The sequence below is a fragment of the Nycticebus coucang genome, chromosome 12, assembly GCF_027406575.1.
Source record: "Nycticebus coucang isolate mNycCou1 chromosome 12, mNycCou1.pri, whole genome shotgun sequence".
Taxonomy (NCBI): domain Eukaryota; kingdom Metazoa; phylum Chordata; class Mammalia; order Primates; family Lorisidae; genus Nycticebus; species Nycticebus coucang.
The window spans coordinates 57122642-57147233 of NC_069791.1; the positions used below are offsets into that span (position 1 = coordinate 57122642).

The window sequence follows — 24592 nt, forward strand, 5'->3', positions numbered from 1 at the left end:
CGCTCCGCCGGCGCCAATTTCAAACAGCGGAACAAACTGAAAGCTCCGGTGCCTACCCCACCCCCGGCCCCGGCCAGGGACCCCCTCCCCTCCCGGGATCCCCCGGGGTTCCCACCCCTCCCGCACCGCCGGGGACCCGGCCGGCCCGGCGCGAGTCCCTGTCCGGGGCCCTGGCTCGGCCCCCAGGTTGGAGGAGCCCGAAGCCCGCCCTCCGAGCGACAGCCCAGCAGCGGCGGCGACGGCTGCAGTCTGTAGGTGAGCGGGGAGCAGGAATGGAGTCCGAGGCCAGCCAGGCCAGAGGCAGGCAGCAGGGGCTCGGACGCCGCTTTCGCAAGTTCTCCGGGCGCAGAGGTCAAGGCATCTAGCAGCAGGGCCGGTCCACGAGTGGAGATTTGGGGCCACCCGGGAAGGAGATCTGAGCGAGGGTGCAAATTTTTTCTGCATCCAACCTCCTGGTCTTGGGCTTCTCACTTCCTTCTAAAAGCACCCTTTGGCTTTCCTTTGGAAGTGTGATATCTGCACCCTGCCCTCAAGTCTCAGGAGTGCTGGGGTGGCCTACTTTCTTAGTGTGGACTCCGCTGGAATGAGACTAAGGTTGTTCTGCTTTGAGTCAAATCCTCCCACATACTCCACTGCTCCTAGGCGCTCTCACCATTACACAACACTGCCTCCATCCTACTCTTTTTTGCAGGGCCTTTCCCCTGGTTCTGGAGAATAGCACGATTTTCTTGCCCAGGATGGGGGTGGGGTCACAGGAGTTATTCTAGAAATCTCCTGGGTCAGAAGAAGTGGCAATAATAAGAGGCTGGTTAGGGAATAGAAGGGAGAATTAAGACTTAGCTATCTTGTGGAAAAAATAAGAATATTATATACTGTTTGATGGGGGTAGAGAGATTAAATAAATAAAACTGAGATTTCAAAGTAGAGGAAACCTAGATATAAAGAAAAAGGCTGCAGGGTGGGGGGTGCCTGTGAACTCTAAACAGATGGTAAATGTTAAAAAAGTGCAGTCATTTTTAGGGAGGTAGTAGGTATCCTAAAAAAGAAACAGCCAAGTACTCTGCCTGTCAAATCACCTCAAAATAGAATTATAAAATTTTATTTAGTAGAAGAATGTTCCATGTATCTATTAAAATCAACAAAGCAGGGGCGGTGCCTGTGGCTCAGTGAGTAGGGCGCCGGCCCCATATGCTGAGGGTGGCGGGTTCAAACCCAGCCCCGGCCAAACTGCAACCAAAAAATAGCCGGGCGTTGTGGCGGGCGCCTGTAGTCCCAGCTGCTCAGGAGGCTGAGGCAAGAGAATCGTGTAAGCCCAAGAGTTAGAGGTTGCTGTGAGCCGTGTGACGCCACGGCACTCTACCCAAGGGCGGTACAGTGAGACTCTGTCTCTACAAAAAAATAAAATAAAATCAACAAAGCACTTTTTTAGGATAAGACTACTTTCAAACCACTAATTTGAAAGCACTGATGGAAGCATTTCAATACCACCTTTATTGCTGATAAAATATTCTAGTAATAAGGAGATAAGGGGCTATAGTCTTGGTTCTGGAAAAGAACAGAGTGCCATGCTTAGAAAGGTAAAGTATGTATAACCACTGCAAGTACTAAAAGGGCATTATATAAATATGAAGTTTGTGAAAAACATACACCTTTTTTCTTTTTTGAGACAAGGCCTCACTCTGTTTTCTAGGCCAGAGTGCAATGGAACAATTATAGCTCACTGCAATCTCCAACTCCCGGGCTCAAACAATCCTCCTGCCTCAGCCTCCCAAGTAGCTGGGACTACAGGCACATACCCCCATGCCCAGCTAATTTTTTCTTATTTTTTTTGTAGAGACAGAGATCTTACTAGGTTGCCCAACCTGATCTTGTCTTTTTCTTTTTCTTTTCTTTTTTTGTTTTTTTAATATTTTAAGGCCAGGCACAGTGGCTCAGGCTGGGGGCCTGTAATCCTAGCACTCTGGGAGGCCAAGGCAGATAGATTGCCTGAGCTCAGGGGTTCGAGACCAGCCTGAACCAAAGCGAGACCCCGTGGCTGGGCATTGTGGTGGGCGCCTATAAGTCCCAGCTACTTGGGAGGCTGAGGCAAGAGAATCACTTAAGCTCAAGAGTTTGAGGTTGCTGTGAGCTGTGACACCATGGCACTCTACCAAGGGCAACAAAGTAAGACTCTATCTCAAAAAAAAAACAAAAATCTTTATTTTGTCAGCTAAGGAAGTACTCAGAGAGTAAGAGTCTTAAGCTGTCACCCTGGGTAGAGTGCTGTGGCATCATAGTTCACAACAACCTCAAACTCATCTATTTTTAGTAGAGACAAGGGTTTCACATTTGCTCAGGCTGGTCTTGAACTCGTGAGTTCAAGCAATCCACCTGCCTTGTACTCCCAGAGTGCTAGGATTACGGGCATGAGCCACCACTCCTGGCCCCAATCTGATCTTAAACTCCCGGCCTCAAGCAATCCGCCTTCCTGGGCCTCCCAAAGTGCTAGGATTATAAACATGAGCTACTGTGCCCAGCCCTCTTTTTATATTAATGAATGCAAGGATAATAGCCTGTGAAATGAGCAGCACCTCCTAGAGTTTTGCAGTGTACAATCTGTACAGCTTTACCATGGGCTTTAAATAAGCTTCCTGGGTGGCACCTGTGCCTCAATGAGTAGGGCACCAGCCTCATATACTGAGGGTGGTGTGTCGAACCTGGCCTGGCCAAACTGCAACAAAAAAATAGCCATATAGGGCAGCACCTGTGGCTCAGTCAGTAGGGCGCCGGCCCCATATACCGAGGGTGGCAGGTTCAAACCCGGCCCTGGCCGAACTGCAACCAAAAAATAGCCGGGCGTTGTGGCAGGCGCCTGTAGTCCCAGCTGCTTGGGAGGCTGAGGCAAGAGAATTGCTTAAGCCCAAGAGTTGGAGGTTGCTATGAGCTGTGTGATGCCATGGCACTCTACCCAGGGCCATAAAGTGAAACTCTGTCTCTACAAAAAAAAAAAAATAGCCATATAGCCAGGTGTTGTGGTGGGCGCCTGTGGCCCCAGCTGCTCGGGAGGCTGAGGCAAGAGAATCACCTAAGCCTAAGAGTTGGAGGTTGCTGTGAGCTGTGACGCCATGGCACTCTACCGAGGGCTACAAGGTAAAACTCTGTCTCAAAAAAAAAAAAAAAAAGTCGGGCGTTGTGGCGGGCACCTGTGGTCCCACCTGCTCAGGAGGCTGAGGCAACAGAATCGGCTAAGCCCAAGAATTGGAGGTTGCTGTGAGCTATGATGCCACGGAACTCTACTGAGGGTGATAAAGTGAGACTCTGTCTCTAAAAAAAAGAAGAATCACAAAATAAAGAAGCTTCGCATTTATTTGAGTTCTTGTAACTGGGAGATGATTTCTCCAGTGGTGTGGCAATCATGCAATAGTAGTCTGCCCTTCTTCCCTGATTGTGTGTGCATTGATCCTGTGATTTACAGAATAAGATGATGGGAGGGGGATGCAGTGGCTCATGCCTGTAATCCTAATCTCCTAAAAGTAGAAAAACTATCTGAGTATGGTGGCACATGCCTATAGTTCCAGCTACTCGGGAGGCTGAGGCTCTTATGAGATATGACACAACAGCACTCTATCCAGGGCAACAGAGAGAGACTTTGTCTCAAAAAAAAAAAAAATCATTTATAAAATGATATAAAAATATAAAGGCTTTATTTTAGGATGGATTTTCAGATCAGAGTTTTGTCAGGATTCCTAATTACCATACGTCCTCCTATCCCTACATCCATTCCTGATCCTATAGTTGTTAAAAGTGTTCTGTTTTATAGTAGGTAATAGAGATTTCCTCATTTTTGTAGCTCTCTCACTTGTTTCTGTACCCAAGCATGCTTATACACTTTCAGGAGATCTTTGCCTACATCCAACCCAGTCCCACTTACAACCCCTCCCCTTTTTGACAAGGTCTCACTCTGCATAACTCACTGCAATCTTAAAGTTCTGGGCTCAGTCAGTCTACCTGCATCAGTCTTCCAAGAAGCCTGGACTACAAGTGTTCACCACCATGTCTAGATAAGTTTTCTGTTTTTAGTAGAGATGGGATCTCTCTATGTTGCTCAGGCTGATCTCAAACTCCTTGGTTTAATTGATCCACCCACCTTGGCTTCTCAGGGTGCTGAGATTACATACGTGAGCCACCACACCTGGGCTCCACAATCCCCCTTTGAATTGCTTCTGTTTGTTGTAGTTTTATTATTTTTACTTTATTTTATTTTATTATTATTATTTTTTTTGACACAAAGCCTCAAGCTGTCGCCCTAGATAGAGTGCCATGAGGCCACAGCTCACAGCAACCTCCAACTTGGGCTCAAGCTGTCCTCTTCCCTCAGTTTTTCTGCTTTTAGTAGAGACAGGGTCTCGCTTTTGCTCAGGCTGGTTTTGAACTTCTGAGCTCAAGCAATCCATCAGCCTCGGCCTCCCAGAGTATTAGGATTACGGGCCTGACCTGTTTGTTGTAGTTTTAGTTTAGTTTTGTTTTTTCTGTCAGTAGAGCCCATCTTATTGTCTGAGGCTCAGGGCGTATTTACCTGGGCCTTTGGGCTGATGCAGCTAGCCATACAAAGAGGAATACCTTCTCTAAAAGAACCCCTTTTAGTCTAACAAATCTCTGACATCCTGCTGCTCTTTGCACTTTCCAGGGTCCATGCTTATAATTCTCAATGGAGAGTGAAAACAAAGATTCATAATGAAAACCAGCCCCTGGCGGCCACTGATTCTCAAAAGACGGAGGCTGCCCCTTCCTGTTCAAAATGCCCCAGGTGAAACATCAGAGGAGGAACCTAAGAGACTCACTGCTCAACAGGAGCCTAGTCAAGCACAGGCCTCCAAAGAAGTGGCAGAGTCGAGCTCCTGCAAGTTTCCAGCTGGGATCAAGATTATTAACCATCCCACCATGCCCAATACCCAAGTTGTGGCCATCCCCAGCAATGCCAATATCCAGAGCATCATCACAGCATTGACTGCCAAAGGCAAAGAGAGTGGCAGCAGTGGACCCAACAAATTCATCCTCATCAGCTGTGGGGGAGCCCCAACTCACACTGCAGGACTCCAGTCTCAAACCCACATCACCAATGATGCTAGGAAGACAACAGTGATCACCGAAACATTGGGACCCAAACCTGCAGCTAGGGATGTGAATCTTCCCAGGCCACCCGGAACCCTTTTGGGACAGAGACGGGAGAGCTGTGGTATGTGGTCTGAAAGGCAAAGGGGTTACCTTTCCTCTCAGGTAGCAAGGTCTTATAGTCAGTCATGTTAATGCTTGCAACAGATAAGCATCTAGCCCTAGGCAAGGGAATAGCCTGTCTTTTTTGTCCTGAAACTTGGACCCAGATTCTTTGGGTACTGTTGAAAAGGTTATAGTTAAAATTTAGCATTTCTGTTGCATTCTTTGTATTGGAAAGGATTTATTATTTCCATTTACCCTTTCCCTTGATTCTATAAGGAAGTAGGAATCTTGGCTCTGCACCCGTAGCTTAGTGAGTAAGGTGCCAGCCACATAACCCCGAAGGTGGTGGGTTCGAGCACAGTGACAACTGTAACCAAAAAAAAATAGCAAGGCATTGTGGCGGGCACCTGTAGTCCCAGCTACTCAAAAGGCTGAGGCAAGAGAATCGCTTAAGCCCAAGAGTTTGAGGTTGCTGTGACCTGTGATGTCACATCACTCTACCAAAGGCAACATAATAACTGTCTCAAAAAAAAAAAAAAAAAAAAGGTGGGGGGAGGTGGTGCCTGTGGCTCAGTGGGTAGGGCTCTGGCCCCATATGCTGAGGGTGGTGGGTTCAAGACCAGCCCCCAGCCAAACTGCAACAAAAAATAGCCAAGCGTTGTGGTGGGCGCCTATGGTCCAGGTACTTGGGAGGCTGGGGCAGGAGAGTCTCCTAAGCCCAGGAGTTGAAGGTTGCTGTGAGCTGTGATGCCACAGTACTCTACTGAGAGTGACAAGTGAGACTCTGTCTCAAAAAAAAAAAAAATGGAAGTAGGAATCTTTCTCCACCATAATAAAGGAGAAGACTGAAGCAAGAGGAGGAAAAGTGACTTCTGTGCAGGATAGTAAGGTTGCCTCAATTTTTCTTTAAGGCTTAGTGTGGCTCAAATTGAAATTCAACTTGAACTCTGCTCTTAAATTTCTCCTGAAATGTTTAATGGGGCAGTGTAACTTAGAGCCACAATAGATTCAGGATGTGTCCCCTGTCCCTAAGGTTTTGAAGGGGGGGGTGTCTCTAACCACCAATTTTGATGGGCCTCCTGGATGGGACATTGGATTGTTTCCCCTCTAGCAGGAGGTGAGGCAGCAGGCTGCACTCTTGACAACAGCTTAACCAACATCCAGTGGCTTGGAAAGATGAGCTCTGATGGACTGGGCTCCTGTGGCATTAAGCAAGAGATGGAAGAAAAGGAGAATTGTCACCTGGAACAGAAACCAGTTAAGGTGAACTGTTCTGTTGCTCTCCAGGGAAATCAGAGACAGCACAGGGAATTTCTAGGATGGAAATGGATCAAGTGGCCTGTTGTGGCAGAATTTCTAAGTTCTTGTATTAGCACTGTGCTCCATGCTATCTATTCTGTATAAGATTTCGGCTACTTTTCTGCTTAGGATCTTTTTTCCCCCGTCTGTGAAATATTCCCTTGGCTCATTCTGTATTCCCATCTGCACTAAGTTTAATTTTCTGCCCTTAGTAGGTACTTAGGAAATAATTAAGAGGTCTTAGCTTGGAAAGCCACTCAAACTTTAAAGAGACCTCTCAACAGTATGAATTGAATACAACATAACAAGGTAACTTTATTAGAAGATGTAATATTGGCGGCACCCATAGCTTAGTCGGCAAGATGCCAGCCACATACACCTAGGGTGGCCTATTAAGCAACAATGACAGCTACAACCAAAAAAAAAAAAAAAATAGCCAGGCGTTGTGGCGGGTGCCTATAGTCCCAGCTACTTGGGAGGCTGAGGCAAGAGAATCGCTTAAGCCCAAGAGTTTGAGGTTGCTGTGAGCTGTGATGCCATGGCACTCTACCCAGGGTGACATAGTGAGACTCTGTCTCAAAAAAAAAAAAAGTGATGACTAGATCTTTGCCTAAGACTCAATAAAATGTATGTTTTGCAGACATTCATCTGTCCCATGTTCTTGGGAATGTTTCTCTCTTATGAACTTTGAAACAAGGTGGGTGTATTCACATCACCTCAGGAGTAGAAATGATACCAAGACCTAGGTCTCTTGACCCTCAAATCTGAAAAATGGGAATAATTTTAATACTAATTAAATGCTTTGAGAATGAAAGTATATACCCAAAGTCTTCTGAGAAGTTTCAACTAGAAGGGAGTGTACTTGCTCTTATTATTGACAATATCATCAGCAAAAAAAAACAATGACAGAGAAGCAGTTCCTTTATTGGCTGGGATCTAGATTAGATCCTCTCCAAGATTTTTCCCAATCCTAAAACTGTATTCTATGAAATAGTGGTCTCAGATGAATTTGCTTCTAGTATAGTTCTATGGGATAAAGGCCTCTGTAAGGGATGTTCTTCAGGGGGCCCAGTTCTTCAAGGGTGTGGTTCTTGTGAACTCTTCCATGTCATTCACTTTTCTTTGGCTTCTCATAACCCTCAGGTTGAGGAGCCCTCAGGAGCATCGACATCCTGGCATGACTCTGTGTCTGAACGGCCACCCTACTCTTACATGGCCATGATACAGTTCGCCATCAACAGCACTGAGAGGAAGCGCATGACCTTGAAAGACATCTATACCTGGATTGAGGACCACTTCCCCTATTTTAAGCACATTGCCAAGCCAGGTTGGAAGGTAATAAGTCACATAACAATGAAAGTCGAGGTCACTCTGGCCTGAAAGTTTTTCTGGTGCTGTGCTGCAGTTTATACCTGGGGCAGCAGTTAAGTGCAAAGGATGTAGATAAATAAACAAATGTATCTTTTGGACTCTGATCCTATTGAATTCAGGCACAGTTTTCTTTCTCTTTTTTTTTTTTTTTTGAGACAGAGCCTCAAGCTGTCACCCTGGGTAGAGTGCTGAGGCATCACAGCTCACAGCAACCTCCAACTCCTAGGCTCAAGCAATTCTCCTGCCTCTGCCTCCCAAGTAGCTGGGACTACAGGCACCCACCACAACACCCAGCTATTTTTTGGTTGCAGCTGTCGTTTGGCAGGCCTGGGCTGGATTCGAACCTGCCAGCTCAGGTGTATGTGGTTGGCGCCTTAGCCGCTTGAGTCACAGGCGCCAAGCCCAGGCACAGTTTTCAATAAGAGTTCTGTAACCACTTCATCTGTTGCTACCTAAGGTTTATGGAGAGTCTTCAAAGCAGCACCTGAGCCCACCTTTGTGCCATAGTGAGCCCCAGTCCTAGATACCAACAGACAGAATGGCTAGTTTTGTGAAAAGATCTATTTTTCTTTTTTTTTTTTTTTTTGAGACAGAGTCTTACTCTGTCTCCCTGGGTATAGTGCCTGCGGTGTCTATAGCAACCTCAAATTCTTGGGCACAATTAATCCTCTTGCCTCAGCCTCCTGAGTAGCTGGGACTACAGACACCTGCCACAGCACTGGACAATTTTTTGTTTTTTTCTTTTGAGACAGAGTCTCTCTATGTTGCCCTCAGTAAAGTGCTGTGGCATCACAGCTCACAGCAACCTCAAACTCTTGGGCTTAAGTGATTCTCTTGCCTCAGTCTCCCAAGTAGCTGGGACTACAGGCACCCACCACAACACCTGGCTATTTTTTGTTGCAGTTATCATTGTTGTTTAGCTGGCCTGGGCCGGGTTTGAACCCGCCAGCCTCAGTGTATGTGGCTGGCACTGCCAAGCCCTTTTTTTTCTTTTTTAAGTAGAGATGGGAACTTGTTCTTGCTCAGGCTGGTTTTAAACCCCTGAGCTCAACCACTCCTGCCTCAGAGTGCTAAGATTATAGGCGTACATTACCATGCCCAGCGTATTTGTGAAAAGATCTTGTTTTTGTTTTTGTTTTTGTTTTTGTAGAGACAGAGTTTTCACTTTATGGCCCTCGGTAGAGTGCCATGGCATCACACAGCTCACAGCAACCTCCAACTCCTGGGCTTAGGCGATTCTCCTGCCTCAGCCTCCCGAGTAGCTGGGACTACAGGCGCCCGCCACAACGCCCGGCTATTTTTTTGTTGCAGTTTGGCCGGGGCTGGGTTTGAACCCGCCACCCTCGGCATATGGGGCCGGCTCCCTGCTCACTGAGCCACAGGCGCCGCCCTGTGAAAAGATCTTAAAGGAAAAAAAGAACACCATCTGTGAGCCTCACACCCCACGATTCATCTATAATGTCACATATCATTTCTAGTGGCCAGGGATCTTCCCTTCACTTTATTCAAGGGAACAGTGAGATGCCTGGGAGTCAGTGTCAGAGCTACGCATGAGGTCTTCTGAAAGATACCCAATTCCAAGCCAGGGATGGTTTGTTTTGATTATTTTCATTTTTTTTTTTTTTTGGAGACAGAGTCTCACTATGTCACCCTTGGTAGAGTGCTGTGGCGTTGTAGCTCGCAGCAACCTCAAACTCTTGGACTTAAGCAATTCTCTTTATTCCCTCCCAAGTAGCTGGGACTACAGGCGCCTGCCACAATGCCCAGCTATTTTTTTTGTTGTTACAGTTGTCATTGTTGTTTAGCTGGCCCAGGCTAGGTTCAAACCCACCAGCCTGGGTGCGTGTGGCCGGTACCCTACCCACTGAGCTATAGGCGCCGCCTGTGTTTTGGTTTATTTACACTACAGTAGAACTCTTAACTTCATACTCTTTTTTTTTTTTTTTTAGACAGAATCTCACTTTGTCGCCCTGGGTAGAGTGCGCTGGCATCATAGCTCACAGCAACCTCTAACCCTTGGGCTCAAGTGATTCTCTTGCCTCAGCCTCCTGAGTAGCTGGAACTACAGGTGCCCGCCACAATGCCCAGCTATTTTTAGAGATGGAGTCTTGCTCTAGCTCAGGCTGTTCTTGAATTCATGAGCTCAGGTGATCTACTCACCTTGGCCTCACAAAGTGCTAGGATTATGGGTGTGAGCCATGTGCCCAGCCTTCATACTCTTCTATCACTTTAATTTCTTAGTTTCTTAATTTCTCTCACCTACCTAACTTGCTATTGACTACTGCTGCACATCCTCACTCCCTTTTCCTAGCCCCTAACAGTTGTCCAGTCCTTTCCTTTATCACCACCTTAAGGATGGTACCCTGTAGAATAGAGGGGTTCATGGCTGAGGTTGACAGCTCTGCAGTGTGATGTGTCAGAAAGAGAGTTGCTTCCTTGTGACGTTATAAGGACACGGTGGGAGAGGCCTGAAGCTAATTTCCCCTTTCGGAGGTGATATTTCTGAAGCTAAAGTAGCTGATAACTGGTTGTCTTTTTCTTCTTCCAGAATTCCATTCGCCACAACCTTTCTCTCCATGATATGTTTGTTCGGGAGACATCTGCCAATGGCAAGGTTTCCTTCTGGACCATTCACCCCAGTGCCAATCGCTACTTGACCTTGGACCAGGTTTTTAAGGTTAGTGTCCTGCTTTCATCTAAATAAGGGCAGAGTTGGATATTAGCCATCTTAAAAAGAAACAAATTCTCCTTGAGAAGCTCTCATGCAATCAGAGGAGAGTTAGAAGCCAGCTGGCTAGTGACTTCTACAGAACTCACTGAATTAAGTACAATTGACAGATAAGTAAAGATCACACTTTTATGCTAGACCAGGGCATAGAGAGGACTATTCTGATCCAAAAGAGAGGACTTCCCAGGGTAGCGTTCTTCCCAGGGTAGAATTGCTTGAGATACTTGTTTAAAAATGCGGTTTTCCAGGCCATTCTTTGGGGCTCCCGATTCAGTGGTCTGGGATAGGCCTAAACTTCGTATTTTTAACAAGCATCTAAGGTGATTCTTTTTTTTTTTGTAGAGACAGACTCTCACTTTATGGCCCTCGGTAGAGTGCCATGGCCTCACACAGCTCACAGCAACCTCCAACTCCTGGGCTTAAGCGATTCTCTTGCCTCAGCCTCCCGAGTAGCTGGGACTACAGGCGCCCGCCACAACGCCCGGCTATTTTTTTTTTTGGTTGCAGTTTGGCCGGGGCCGGGTTTGAACCCGCCACCCTCGGTATATGGGGCTGGCGCCCTATGGACTGAGCCACAGGTGCCGCCCATCTAAGGTGATTCTTACAGAAAAAGTCTTTGAAACCTTGCTCTTAAAAAGTCCTTCCTTATTTATACTGGAAACCAGAAGCTGAGCCACCAGAACCTCTTTTCAGACAGAAAGTGTTGTCTTGAGATTTGAGAGTATCTGTAGCCCTGCCGGTAGCTATAACCTTGATCCTGGGATAGACAGTTGTCTGGGGTATTCCTTGGCATCAGTCGGGAACAAGATGTTCTTCCCAGTCTGGTCAGACAGACCACATTGGAGGTAACTTCATCTCATTTCTCTCCTGCAATGCCTGGCCGCCACCAGCCACTGGACCCAGGGTCTCCACAATCGCCTGAGCACTTGGAATCAGTAAGATTCTTTCTGTCTGGCTCGGGGTTTAGTCTTGTTTTCCTTTCACTGCTCAGCATGGCTTTAGTGGACAGAGACGAGATGTGGCGTGGGGACGAGAACCTACAGCCACATGACTGCCAGCCCTAAACATAGAGCATCCTGAGGCTCTGGGAGTGAAGAACTCGAGGCTATTGGGCATGTGTCCACTTCTTCCTCTCCCAGTGGGCCTCACACAGGTGTGCTGAGTGGAGCAGGGCATGGCCGGAGGGCAGGCTGCAGCAGCAATTTATGAAGCTCACTTTTCTACCTGGCTTTTCTCTGCCATCCATATAGCTACCTGCTTTAGCATCCCTGGGGGTGTAGTGAGGACACGTGGGTGAGGTGGTAGCACTGTCTTGCTATCATACGTGTGTGTGCTATCCACCCTCCCACCACCCACAGCTTTGGAGACTGTGCTCACCTGCATCTACCCCTCAGGTTGGCTTTTTCTCTCTGGGCTGTCAACCTCATGGTACCAGAGCAGCTGGTGGGGGTCTGCCTCCCCCCACCCTTACCTTATTAACCCAGGTTTTCTTTCTCTCCCCATCTGCCACAAGCAGCAGCAGAAACGACCAAATCCTGAGCTCCGACGGAATGTGACCATCAAAACTGAACTCCCGCTGGGCGCACGTTAGTATGGGAGAGGAGGCCTCAGGCCTATTTCCGTGCTTGGGGGGCATATGTTCAGGGAATCAGATGCAAAGCTGTGAGACTGAGGAAGGGCACTTCCTGGTCCCCTGCTCCTGATGGCTCCTGTTCCTTTCTAGGGCGGAAGATGAAGCCACTGCTACCTCGGGTCAGCTCATACCTGGTACCCATACAGTTCCCAGTGAATCAGTCACTGGTATTGCAGCCCTCGGTGAAGGTGCCGTTGCCCTTGGCAGCTTCACTCATGAGCTCGGAGCTCGCCCGCCATAACAAGCGAGTCCGCATCGCCCCCAAGGTGAGCATCTTCTGTTTTTCTCTCAAAAGAGATTCTAGTCGATTAGAAATGTTGGACCTCTGGCTTGCAAAGCACTCTGCTAAGTTTTCTTTGAGAAGCTTGTAAATCTAGTTGGGTAGACAAGGCATAAAACATAGGAGAACATGATAGCTACATAAGAGCTTGGATTACAATATAAATGGTATCAGAAGGGCCATACATACCTGATGAGTTTTTAAGAATTCAGAAAGGGTGTCCCCGGCGCGATGACACACACCTGTAATCCTAGCACTTTGGGAGGCGGGTGGATTGCCTGAGCTCACAGATTGGAGACCAGCCTAAGCAAGAGGGAGACCCCATCTCTAAAAATAGCCAGGCATTGTAGCAGGTACCTGTAGTCCCAGCTACTTGGAAGGCCGAAGCAAGTGAATTGCTTGAGCCCAAGACTTTGAGGTTGCTGTGAGACGTCACGGCACTATACCAAGGGTGAAAGTGAGACTCTCTCCAAAAAAAAACAGAAAGGGTGGTTGTGATAGACGTGCTGTGCTGGCTGGTTAAGGAGGGGTTCACAAAGGCAGGTCTAGAGAAGTGGATGAAGACAGGTGTGGAAAGAGCACGCCCATGTACAATGCCATGGAGGCAGAAAATTCCAGTTTGTACCTGGTAGAGTAGAGTAACTGGGTCAGTTCAGCTCAGGGCTTCTTAGCCTCAGTCCTGTTGACAGTTAGGGGTGGAGGAGGCTATCCTCCTGTGTATTAAAGGCTGGTTAGCAGCATCCCTTGTTTTCCCACTAGATGCCAGTAGCCTCCCCAGGGGTGACAAGAAAAATGTTTCCAGATATTGCCAGATGTCCCCTGGAGGGCAGGGAATCACTCCAGGTTGAGCATAGCTTGAGGGGAAGGTAGGAGGGTAAGTTTAGACCCTACTGTGATGGCCATCAAATCTATACATAAGCCTGAAGAAGGGGTTTTGTGAACAGGCTGACATGAAACCAAAGTGAAGAGCTTCCCCTGCCCCTCCCAGTGAGCTGGAAATGCCATGGGCTCTGTAGTTTAGAGTGACTTGGCTTTGCTTTTTATTTACTTATTTATTTATTTTGAGACAGTCTCACTGTGTCATCCTCGGTAGAGTGCTATGGTGTCACAGCTCACATAAACCTCAAACTCTTGGGCTTAACTGATTCTCTTGCCTCAGCCTCCCAAGTAGCTGGGACTATAGGCGCCCCTCACAGTACCTGGCTATTTTTTGGTTGTAGTTGTCATTGTTGTTTGGCAGGCCCAGGCTGGGTTCGAATCCACCAGCTTCATTGTATGTGGCTGGCAGCTAGCCACTGAGCTACAGGCGCCAAACTTTAAAAAATTTTATTTTATGCTTGGCACCTGTGGCTCAAGTGGCTAAGGTGCCAGCCACATACCTGAGCTGGCGGGTTCGAATTCAGCCTGGGCCTGCCAAACAACAATGATGGCTGCAACCAAAAAATAGCCAGGTGTTGTGGTGAGCACCTGTAGTCCCAGCTACTTGGGAGGTGGAGGCAGGAGACTCACTTGAGCCCAGGAGTTGGAGGTTGCTGTGAGCTGTGATGCCACGACACCCTACCCAGGCGACAGCTTGAGGCTCTATCTCAAAAAATAAATAAATAAATAAATAAATAAATAAAAATAAAATTTTATTTTAAAAAAATTTTAAGGGGCGGCACCTGTGGCTCAGTGGGTAGGGCACCGACCCCATATGCCAAGAGTGGAAGGTTCAAGCCCAGCCCCAGCCAAACTGCAACAAAAAACTAGCCGGGCATTGTGACAGGCGCCTGTAGTCCCAGCTACTCGGGAGGCTGAGACAAGAGAATTGCCTAAGCCCGGGAGTTGGAGGTTGCTGTGAGCTGTGATGCCATGGCACATAAAGTGAGTCTGTCTGTACAAAAATAAAATACCTAGGACGATAAAGTGAGACTCCGTCTCTACAAAAAATAAAAACTAAAAAAAAATAAAATAAAGAAGTAAATGACTTTAAAAATTTTTTTTTAATTTAAAAATATTTTTTAGATATAGTACACATAAGATTGTATATACCATACATAATTTTGGATGGATGCATTAATGTGATTATAGCACATATACTATTCTGCACATAGTTTCTTTTCCCCTTTTTTCTTTTTGGCCTTCCCTCCTTCTTCTGTTGCTGGCTCCATCCACATGACCTCTGCTCCCCAGATAACACATGTTGACAGTTTAGTATGCTTTCTTCCATATTTTATCCATGCTCTTAGCATATAGAGAGAGATAGCCATTTTATATGCACACATACAATACATTGAACAATGAAAATACCATGTTGCATATGCTTTTGTACATCTGTCTTTTTCTTTTTTTTTTTTTTTTTTTTGGCTGGGGCCGGGTTTGAACCTATCACCTCCGGTATATGGGCCAGCGCCCTGCTCCTTGAGCCACAGGTGCAGCCCATATCTGTCTTTTTCTAACTCAACAATAAATACCTCATGGAAGTTCTTCTAAGTCATTTGGCATAGTTCTAATTCATTACTTTTTAATGTCTACATAATATTCCATGGTGTGGCTATCCCACAATTTTTCAACCTTCTACTTTTATGAGCACATTTTGTTTCTAGTTTTTTGCCCTGTGAATGACATTAGAATAAATATCTTTGCAAGTATCTTTCTTATACTTCTATTTCTATGGATTATCCCTATGTATGAGATTTGTGAGTGAAAAGGTTTTTTGGGAGTTTTTTCTTTGTTTGTTTGTTTGTTTGTTTTTAGAGACAAAGTCTCACTCTGTCACCCTGGGTAGAGTGCCATGGCGTCATCATAATTCACAGCAACCTCAAACAAATTCTTGGGCTCAGGCGATCCTCAGCCTCCCCAGTAGTTGGGACTATAGGTGCCTGCAACAATGCCCAGCTAGTTTTTCTATTTTTAGTAGAGAAGGGCTCTTACTCTTTCTCAGCCTGGTCTTGAACTCCTAACCTTAAGCAATCTACCTGCCTTGGCCTCCCAGAGTGCTAAGATTACAGGCATGAGCCATAAGGCCCAGCCTGAAAAGGCATTTTAAATTCTACTAAATATTGCTAGATTGCTTTCCAAAAAAGCCATGATAATTCACATTTTTTTTTTCTTTTCCTTTTTCTTTTTCTTTTTGAGACAGAATCTCAAGCTGTCACCCTGAGTTAGCGTCACTTCTCATGGCAACCTCAAACTCTCAGGCTTACGCAATTCTCTTGCTTAAGAGAGCCACAGGTGCTGCCCCCCTTTTTTTTTTTTGAGACAGAGTTTGACTTCATTGCCCTGGGTAGAGTGCCATGGTGTCATAGCGCACAGCTCCTGGGCTCAAACAATTCACTTGCCTCAGCCTCCTAAGGGCTGTAGCTGAGACTACAGGCACCCGTCACAATACCAAGCTATTTTTTAGAGACGGGGTCTCGCTTTTCTCAGGCTGGTCTTCAACTCATGAACTCAAGCAATCCACCAGCCTCGGCCTCCCAGAGTCTTAGTATTACTATATGTTTGATTTTTTAATATTTGCTGATCTAATGTATATGAATTATATCTCCTTGTATAATTTTATCTTAACCAATAAATTTGAGCACCTTCTTATTGTTTGGTCACTTGGAATTGTCCTCTAATTGATTATTTATGGACACTGCTCCTCCTTCTATAGGGTTTTATTATTATGTGAGACTTCTTTGTTTAAATATTAACCTTCTCTTTTTTAAGCTGAAGATATTTTTCTACTTCTACTGTTTGTTTTGGGGGTTTTTTTTGAGACAGAGTCTCACTTTGTTGTCCTCAATAGAGTGCTATGGCGTCATAGCTCACAGCAACTCAAACTCTTGGGCTCAGCCTCCCAAGTAGCTGGGACTACAGGTACCCACCACAATGCCCACCTATTTTTTTTTTTTTTTTTGTAGAGACAGAGTCTCACTGTACCGCCCTCCGGTAGAGAGCCGTGGCGTCACACGGCTCACAGCAACCTCTAACTCTTGGGCTTACGCGATTCTCTTGCCTCAGCCTCCCGAGCAGCTGGGACTACAGGCGCCCGCCACAACGCCCGGCTATTTTTTTTTTTTTTTTTTTTTGTTGCAGTTTGGCCGGGGCTGGGTTTGAACCCGCCACCCTCGGCATATGGGGCCGGCACCCTACTCACTGAGCCACAGGCGCCACCCAATGCCCACCTATTTTTAAAGAGGCTGGTCTCGAACCCGTAAACTCAGGCAATTTACCCACCTTAGCCTCCCAGAGTTGTAGGATTACAAGCGTAAGCCACCGCACCCAGCCCTGAGACAGAGTCTTATTTTGTCACCTTGGGTAAAGTCCCTGGTGTCATAGCTCACTGCAACCTCAAACTCTTGGATTCAAGCAATCCTCTTGCCTCAGCCTCCCAAGTAGTTGGGACTACAGGCACCACCACCACACTTGGCCATTTTTAGCAATGGGGTCTCCTACCTCAGGCTGGTCTCCAACTTCTGACCTCAGGCGATCCACCCACCTCTGCCTCCCTAGGATCACAGGTGTGAGCCACCATGCCTGGCCCCTATTGTTTGTTTCTTAACTTTGTTTATGATATCTCTTGCCACAGTAAAATTTTTTTTTTTTTTTTTTGTAGAGACAGAGTCTCAGTTTATGGCCCTCGGTAGAGTGCCGTGGCCTCACACAGCTCACAGCAACTTCCAACTCCTGGGCTTAAGCGATTCTCTTGCCTCAGCCTCCCGAGCAGCTGGGACTACAGGCGCACGCCACAACGCCCGGCTATTTTTTGGTTGCAGTTTGGCCGGGGCTGGGTTTGAACCCGCCACCCTCGGTATATGGGGCCGGCGCTTTACCGACTGAGCCACAGGCGCCACCCCAGCCACAGTAAAATTTTAAGTTTTTGTACAGTCAAATACGTCTCCTCTTTCACAGCTTCTGGGTTTCCAGTCTCGATTAAGGTCACCCCCACTCTCAGATTGTACATGTAGTCTCCTAGATTCTCTTACACGATTTGCATGATTTTAAGGTTTTGATTTTTATGTGTAAGTCTTTGAATACAGCATAAGATAGGCATGCAATTTTATTTTCTCTCAGGAGGATATTAATTGTGCCAGTTCCATATTATATGCTCTCAACCTTTACCCCCAGAATTCAACTACCACCTTCATCATATAGTATATCGTCATATTTAAGAGACTTTAAGACTTTAAAAAGACAAAAAGAGGATTAGTTTCAGTATGTCAGTATTGTCATCCTGATTTTGTGTCTCACCTAGTTACAGTGGATTGACTCACAAGGCCTCAAGAGCCCCTGTCTCACCTTACCTCTGCTTCTCTTTCAGGTACTGCTGGCCGATGAGGGCATAGCCCCTCTCCCTGCTGCAGGGCCAGTGAAAGAGGAGAAGCTCCTGCTGGGGGAAGGACTGTCTTCTTTTCTTCCAGTTCAGTCCATCAAAGAGGAAGAACCCCCTCCTGGGGAGGAGACACTGCACTTAGCAAGACCTATCAAAGTGGAGAGCCCGCCCTTGGAAGAGTGGCCCTCCCCGTACCCATCTTTCAAAGAGGAATTATCTCACTCCTGGGAAGACTCATCCCACTCTCCCACCCCAAAGTCCAAGAAGTCCCACAGTGGCATCAAGTCCCCAGCCCGGCGTGTCTCGGAAATGCTCGTAATTAAACGCAGGGAGAGGAGGGAAATGAGCCGGTCTCGAAGGAAGCAGCATCTGCGGCCTCCCTGCCTTGATGAGCCTGAGCTGCTCTTCTCAGAGGGTCCCAGCACTTCCCGACGTGCCACAGAACTCCCTTTCCTAGCAGATTCCTCTGAGCCTGTCCCCCAACTTGTCTACTCTCAGGAGGAGGGAGGATCTTTTAAGACACCCATAAAGGAGACACTGCCCATCTCCTCCACTCCCAGCAAATCTGTTCTTCCCAGAACCCCTGAATCCTGGAGGCTCACACCCCCAGCCAAAGTAGGAGGGCTGAATTTCAGCCCAGTACGAACCCCCCATGGTGCCTTTGGCAATCTGCCTGATTCCCTGGGGCTGATGGATCCCAGCACTACTCCACTGAAAAGTGTTCCCCTCTTTGACTCACCTGGAGAGCTCCTCTATTCAGAACCCTTTGAACTTAACACTGACCCCTTTGGCAACTCTTCCCCCTCAAATATGGAGGTCCCCAAGCCAGGCTCTCCAGAGCCACAGGCTCCCAGCCTTTCAGCCAATCGTTCTCTGACAGAAGGCCTGGTTCTGGACACAATGAATGACAGCCTCAGCAAGATCCTGCTGGACATCAGCTTCCCTGGCCTGGAGGAGGACCTGCTGAACCCTGACAACATCAACTGGTCCCAGTTCATTCCTGAGCTGCGGTAGAGACTTGGTCTTGTCCTTGTGCTCAAGCTGTCCACCATCCCAGGAACGCATGTGTCTCAGCAGCCCAAGGCTCCGTGTACCCCAGGCCTCTGAGTGAGGACGGCAATAGGGGCCCATCCTGCATCTCCTCGCTCTATTCTGCTTGATTATGCCAAGGCAGCTATCAAGTCCTGGCCATTGCTGAGACCTTATACTCCCAAGAGACTGAGGCTTCTACTCTCCCTGCCAGGAGCTGAAGAGTAGGAATGACAAAAGCAATGAAGAAAAGAGATTAGGAACTCCCCAAACTGTTTCCATTCTGTGCCCAGCAGTCTCTCACCTTCCCTGATCCTTGCAGGGTGGCTTTTGTAAATAGTGTAAATTCTCCAAATTATCCTCTAATTATAAATGTAAGCTTATTTCCTTAGATCATTATCTACAGACTGCCAGAAAGTGGGTAGGATGACCATGGGTTTCCATTTGGTTTTGTTCCTTGCTTTTAGTTTCTAGAAAATGGAGGGCCTGCAGTGCACGGTTTCTTCCAGGCCAAGGTACCTGCATCGAGGGTTCTTTATTGTAGTCACTCAGACAAGCATATCTGCTTGCAGGGTCCTTTTTATTGCCCCTCCCTTCCACCTCCCCATGTTTCCAAGTCACCTTTCCTGCACGAAGAAATCCTAGTTAAAAAGGTCTTTTGTATTGGGCCGGGAGTTGAATACAGGGTGGGGGGATGGATGCATCTTAAGCAAAGAGTGGGTACCCAGATGTGCTCCCATTAGATATTTCTCTGATAATGTCCCTAATCATGCCAGAGAGACTCACATTGATGAGAACTCAGGCAGAGGCTTGAGAAGGCTGAAAGGGCCCCCGATCTGCCTGGCTTCCTTCACTTGCACCTCAGTTTTGCCAAGAGCCACCCTAAGCCCCAGCTGACTGCAGGAATGTGAGGCAGATCAGAAACACTACTGCAACTACCTGCTCAATAAAACCCAGGGTGGAAGTGTGGTCTCTGGTGTTTTGGTGTCTGGTCCCTTAGGCACAAAGAATTAGAAAGGAAAGGAGGTCACCATGGTGATCAGGAAGAGGCAAAGTCTGACGCTGACCCAAAGGAGTACAGGCTGCAGTATGAACCCTCCCTCCCATGCCCTGCATAGGCCCACATTCTCCAGCACAGGAGAAGCCACTTGCCTGCTTCCAGCTGACCTCTTTCCCTGTTTCTGACCTTATTCCTTAGGATCTCTGTACTTGATGGTATACTTAGGCCTTTGGAGGCTCCTCAGTAAGAGAACAGTCCTCCCCAGAACATTAGGAAAGGATGGACCTACTTCTCAGTGCCTTCCCACCTCCACCCTGCCCTGCTTTTCTCCAGAGGCCTTCCTAGGCAAGTCCCTCCCTAGACAGTTCTTTTCTCCGGTCAGAAGTTAGAAAACAGCAATACCCACTGCCTGTCTCACCTGAAATGTAGCCAGGGACCAATCTCTAGCAACAGGTAAAGGCCTCCCTGCGTCACCACTCAGGCAACATCGCCATAGCAACCCCTGCAGCAAACAATGGTGCCAGAAAGGGCTTCCCCAGAAACCCTCCCCTCCTGGCTCTGAGGCCCAGAAGAATGGCTGGTAACCTGCAAAGATCACTCAGAGGACCAAGTAATCCACCTCATGTCAAAGAACCTTTCCTGAAGGTAGGAGGTGGGCTCACTGCCTACCTTTTTGTACAGTGCTGGGCTGTCAGCTGTTCCGTGGTGGGCCATGCTTTCTCCTGGGCAGCAGACCTTGAACCTAAACTCTCCGCTGTCTTCCCTCCTCTCTCCCAAACTACTAGGCACATGGAACCACAACAGGGTAGAGGATAGTTACATCAGGCCACTAGGTGGACTTACAGAAACAGGTTCAAAAAACAAGTGGGGTTTTGAAATAAAAGTCTCAGACTCGGCGCCTATGGCTCAAGCGGCTAAGGCGCCAGCCACATAACACCTGAGCTGGAAGGAATGATTTGGATTCCTGGCTTCCTTCACTTGCACCTCAGTTTTGCAAAGAGCCACCCTAGGCCCCAGCTGACTGCAGGAATGTGAAATGACAAACAATGAAAGCTGCAACCAAAAAATAGCCAGGTGTTGTGGTGGGCGCCTGTCATCCCAGCCACTTGGGAAGCTGAGGCAAGAGAATCACTTAAGCCAAGGAGTTGGAGGTTGCTGTGAACTGTGATGCCAAGGCACTCTACCCAGGGCGACAGCTTGAGGTTCTGTCTCAAAAAAAGAAAACCAAGAAAAGTCTCAGGGGTGGATAGGAGAGAGAAGAAATTCTAAAAGAGACATTTTTTTTTATGGCCAAGCCACAAGCTGGGCACCATGCTGAGTGAGGCCATTTCACACAGCACAGCATGCCAAGTAGGAGCACACACAGCTGGCTTAAATTCCAGCTGTTACTGACTGGTACCCTGCACATGTTACTTACTCTCCCTGTGTCTTGCTTTTTGCATCTTTGAGATAGGGACAATGGCAATACTTGCTCATAGAGCTGTGCTGGTCCAATGAGATGCACATAAGTATTTACCACAGTGTCAACACCTACTTGCTGCTGTGCATTGTATGAAGAGCAGGGTCCAGATGAGGAAAGGAGCTACCATTCTAGATGTTTTCTATACAGTATAGAATGACATAATGAGAAGTGAGGGGAAAGCAAGGATGACGGAGAAACGAGTAACAAGAGGAGACCAGGATGGAAAAACAGCCTCATTTCTTTGTGTTTGTTTGAGACAGAGTCTCAAGCTGTCACCCTGGGTAGAGTGTCATGGCATCGTAGCTCACAGCAACCTCAAACTCGTGGGCTTAGCCGATTCTCTTGCCTCAGCCTCCCAGGTAGCTGGGACTACAGGTGCCCACCACAATGCCCAGCTATTTTGTTGTTGTTGTTGCAGTGTTGTTGTTTTAGCAAAGTCAGGCCAGTTTGAACCCGCCAGACTCAGTTTATGTGACCACCCCTACCCACTGAACTACGGGCGCTGCCCAAAACAGCCTCATTTGCAGGAGACGGGCTTTCCTAGCATGTTGTGGGACCAGGAGCCTATGGGTGGGCATCTACATTGGACTTAGTATGGGGCATTTCCCTTCATGACTCTCTTAGGCCTTGGTCCAGGAGGGACTGTGGGGGCACCAGAAGGGAGAGGGTGGGTGAAGGTAGAGTGAAAGCTGAGGCTCAGCGCCTGTGACTCAAGCGGCTAAGGCGCCAGCCACATACACCTGAGCTGGTGGGTTGGAATCCAGCCCTGGCCCACAAAACAACAATGACAGCTGCAACCAAAAAAAGCCAGGTGTTGTGGCAAGCACCTGTAGTCCCCCCTACTTGAGAGGTGGAGGCAGGAGAATCGCTTGAGCCCAGGAGTTGGAGGTTGCTGTGAGCTGTGATGCCATAGCACTCTACCCAGGGCGACAGCTTGAGGCTCTGTCTCAAAAAAAAAAGAGTGAAAGCTGAGAACAAAGGTAGGAAATCAAAACCAAATTATGGTCAGTGGCACAAAAACAAAACACCTGTAATCCTAGTACTCTGGAAGGCCAAGACGGATGGATTGCTCAATTTCAGGAGTTGAAGACCAGCCTGAGCAAGAGAAGACACTCTCTCTACTAAAAATAGAAAAATGTGGCAGGTGCCTATAGTCCCAGTTACTCAGGAAGCTGAGGCATGAGGATCTCTTGAGCCCAAGAGTTTGAGCTGTGAGCTATGTTACTGTGAGCTATGACATCAGGGCACTCTACCCCAGGGTAATAGAATGAGACTCTCTCAAAAAAAAAAAAAAAAAAAGATGGGCGGCACCTGTGGCTCAGTCGGTAAGGCGCCAGCCCCATATACCGAGGGTGGCAGGTTCCAAAAAAAAAAAAAAGATGGGAGATAGTCAGATAAGGTGGCTCACACCTATAATCTTAGCACTCTGGGAGGCTTAAGTGGGTGGATTGCCAGAGCTCACAGGTTCGAGACCAGCTTGAGCCAGAGCAAAACCTCATCTCTAAAAATAGCCAGGTGTTGTGGTGAGCATCTGTAATCCCTATAATTCCAGGGCAACAAAGTGAGACTCTGTCTCAAAAAAAATGAGAGATGATGAGAATGATACAGAGCAGCCCTAACTACCATGGGCAGGGCAGGGGTGGAGAGATGACTCTCTGTGGCAGGTGGTGTCAGTGTCCTGGGGAGAACCCTGGGAGGTGGAGGCTGATGGCTTGTCTTTCTGTGCCCGAGAAGGAGAGTGAAGTGCCTCACCTGCTCCCTGCATCCTCCTGGCACAAACATTCCCAGGCTCCCTCTTGTCTCTCCTAGATGGTCCATGCCCATGAGTCCCTCCCAACCTCCCAAACATGGGCTCAGCGTGAGTTCCTCCACCCCAGTGAGTCCTGGAAGCTCCCTGGCTTTACCTGGCAGGCTTACCACCAGCTGGCCCTGAAGCACCCACCCTGCACAGAAATGAAGTCCAAGGTGCGTCATCGGCTAATCCACCCTTGGAAGGACACAGCTCAGCACACCTGGGGCTTTCACACGTGGCTTGATGTGGGGCGTTTGCCTGCCACCTTCCCCAGTCGGCCTGACCAACCCTATGACAGCAATGTCTGGCGATGGCTGATTGATTCCAATGCCCACTACCAACCTGCAGCAAAGCCCCCTATCCCTCCTCCCTCTTGGATGGGGAAAAACAGCTTCCTGACCTTCATCAGCTGTACTCCCATCTTCACGGACATGAATAGGAAGAAGCGGGTGATTTTCAGTGTGATGAAAGAGCTGAAGGAGACGGAGAAGCTCAAGCTGAGGAGTGAAACAAGGGTACCTCCACTCGATGTCCATGGCCACAACCTGCCCCCAGCAAACTATAAGAAGTAAGATGCGGTCCTTCCTTGGGGAGCTCACCCAACCTGCCAGTGTTCAGATAGCTTCTCCCTCCCTCTGGCGCCTGTTTCTGCTGTCTAACTTAGAAGTGTGACCTTCCCACTTCTGGTCATGTGAAAACCAAACTGTCTTTCCTGAGTGTAGCTGGAAGGGTGGGTGGAGTAGACGCAGAGAGAGCAGCTAGTGGAGTTCCTGTATCATTTAGCTAAAATTGGGAGGCCACAGCTATACACTTAATATCTGCTAGGCACTGGGGATACAGAGAAGTGTGATGCAATCCCTGCCCACCAGGAGCTTATGAAAAGATAACTACCAGCCAGGCATGGTGGCTAATGCCTGTGATCCTAGTACTTTGGGAGGCTGGTATGGGAGGATTGCTTAAAAGCCAGGAATTCAGAACAGTCATTCAAGACCCCCTTTCTACTTATAAAAACATTAAACTGTAGGGGCTATGCCTGTGGCTCAAAGGGGTAGGGCGCTGCCCCATATGCTGGAAGTGGTGGGTTCAAACCCAGCCCTGGCCAAAAATAAACTGCAAAAAAAAAAAAAATTAAAAAAAAAAACACATTAAACTGTAAAATAGTGTCAAGAAGGTCCTTCATAAGGTATTTCATAAAGCATTGTTGTATAAGAGATGACAGCTCCAGGCCCCTGAAGCCCTTTCCAGTGAGACAAGATAATGGGGGTGGACAACAGTAATATTGATGATCTTGGCCTTGTATAGGCCTGTATAGAAGCATCCCTTTCATTAAGCAATGCATGCATAATTGTATATTATTATTATTATTTGCAGTTTTTGGCTGGAGCTGGGTTTGAACCCACAACCTCCGGCATATGGGGCCAGCGCCCTACTCCTCTGAGCCACAGGTGCCACCCTGTATGTGTATATATATATATATATATACATATATATATATATTTTTTTTGC

At 47.6% G+C, this 24592-nt stretch overlaps 2 protein-coding genes across 8 annotated transcripts; both read left to right on the forward strand.

Moving 5' to 3' along the window:
* Positions 1-21: 21 nt before the first annotated feature.
* FOXM1 (forkhead box M1) lies at positions 22-19796 on the forward strand. 7 transcript variants are annotated; one of them, XM_053555660.1, is made up of 9 exons: positions 22-255; positions 4667-5215; positions 6308-6459; positions 7639-7830; positions 10415-10543; positions 11485-11529; positions 12108-12180; positions 12318-12493; positions 17792-19796. In XM_053555660.1, the coding sequence occupies exons 2-9, from the start codon at positions 4714-4716 to the stop codon at positions 18815-18817; spliced, it is 2295 nt and encodes a 764-aa protein (XP_053411635.1). In that variant the 5' UTR covers positions 22-255; positions 4667-4713; the 3' UTR covers positions 18818-19796. The 7 variants fall into 7 exon arrangements, with proteins under 7 accessions (XP_053411635.1, XP_053411636.1, XP_053411638.1 ...); XM_053555661.1 differs by having other exon boundaries at positions 12111-12180; XM_053555663.1 differs by having other exon boundaries at positions 6311-6459.
* A 609-nt stretch (positions 19797-20405) lies between these two features.
* TEX52 (testis expressed 52) lies at positions 20406-23658 on the forward strand. The gene is made up of 2 exons (XM_053555695.1): positions 20406-20477; positions 23104-23658. Exons 1-2 carry the CDS (start codon positions 20406-20408, stop codon positions 23656-23658), a joined length of 627 nt encoding a protein of 208 aa, XP_053411670.1.
* Positions 23659-24592: the final 934 nt, after the last annotated feature.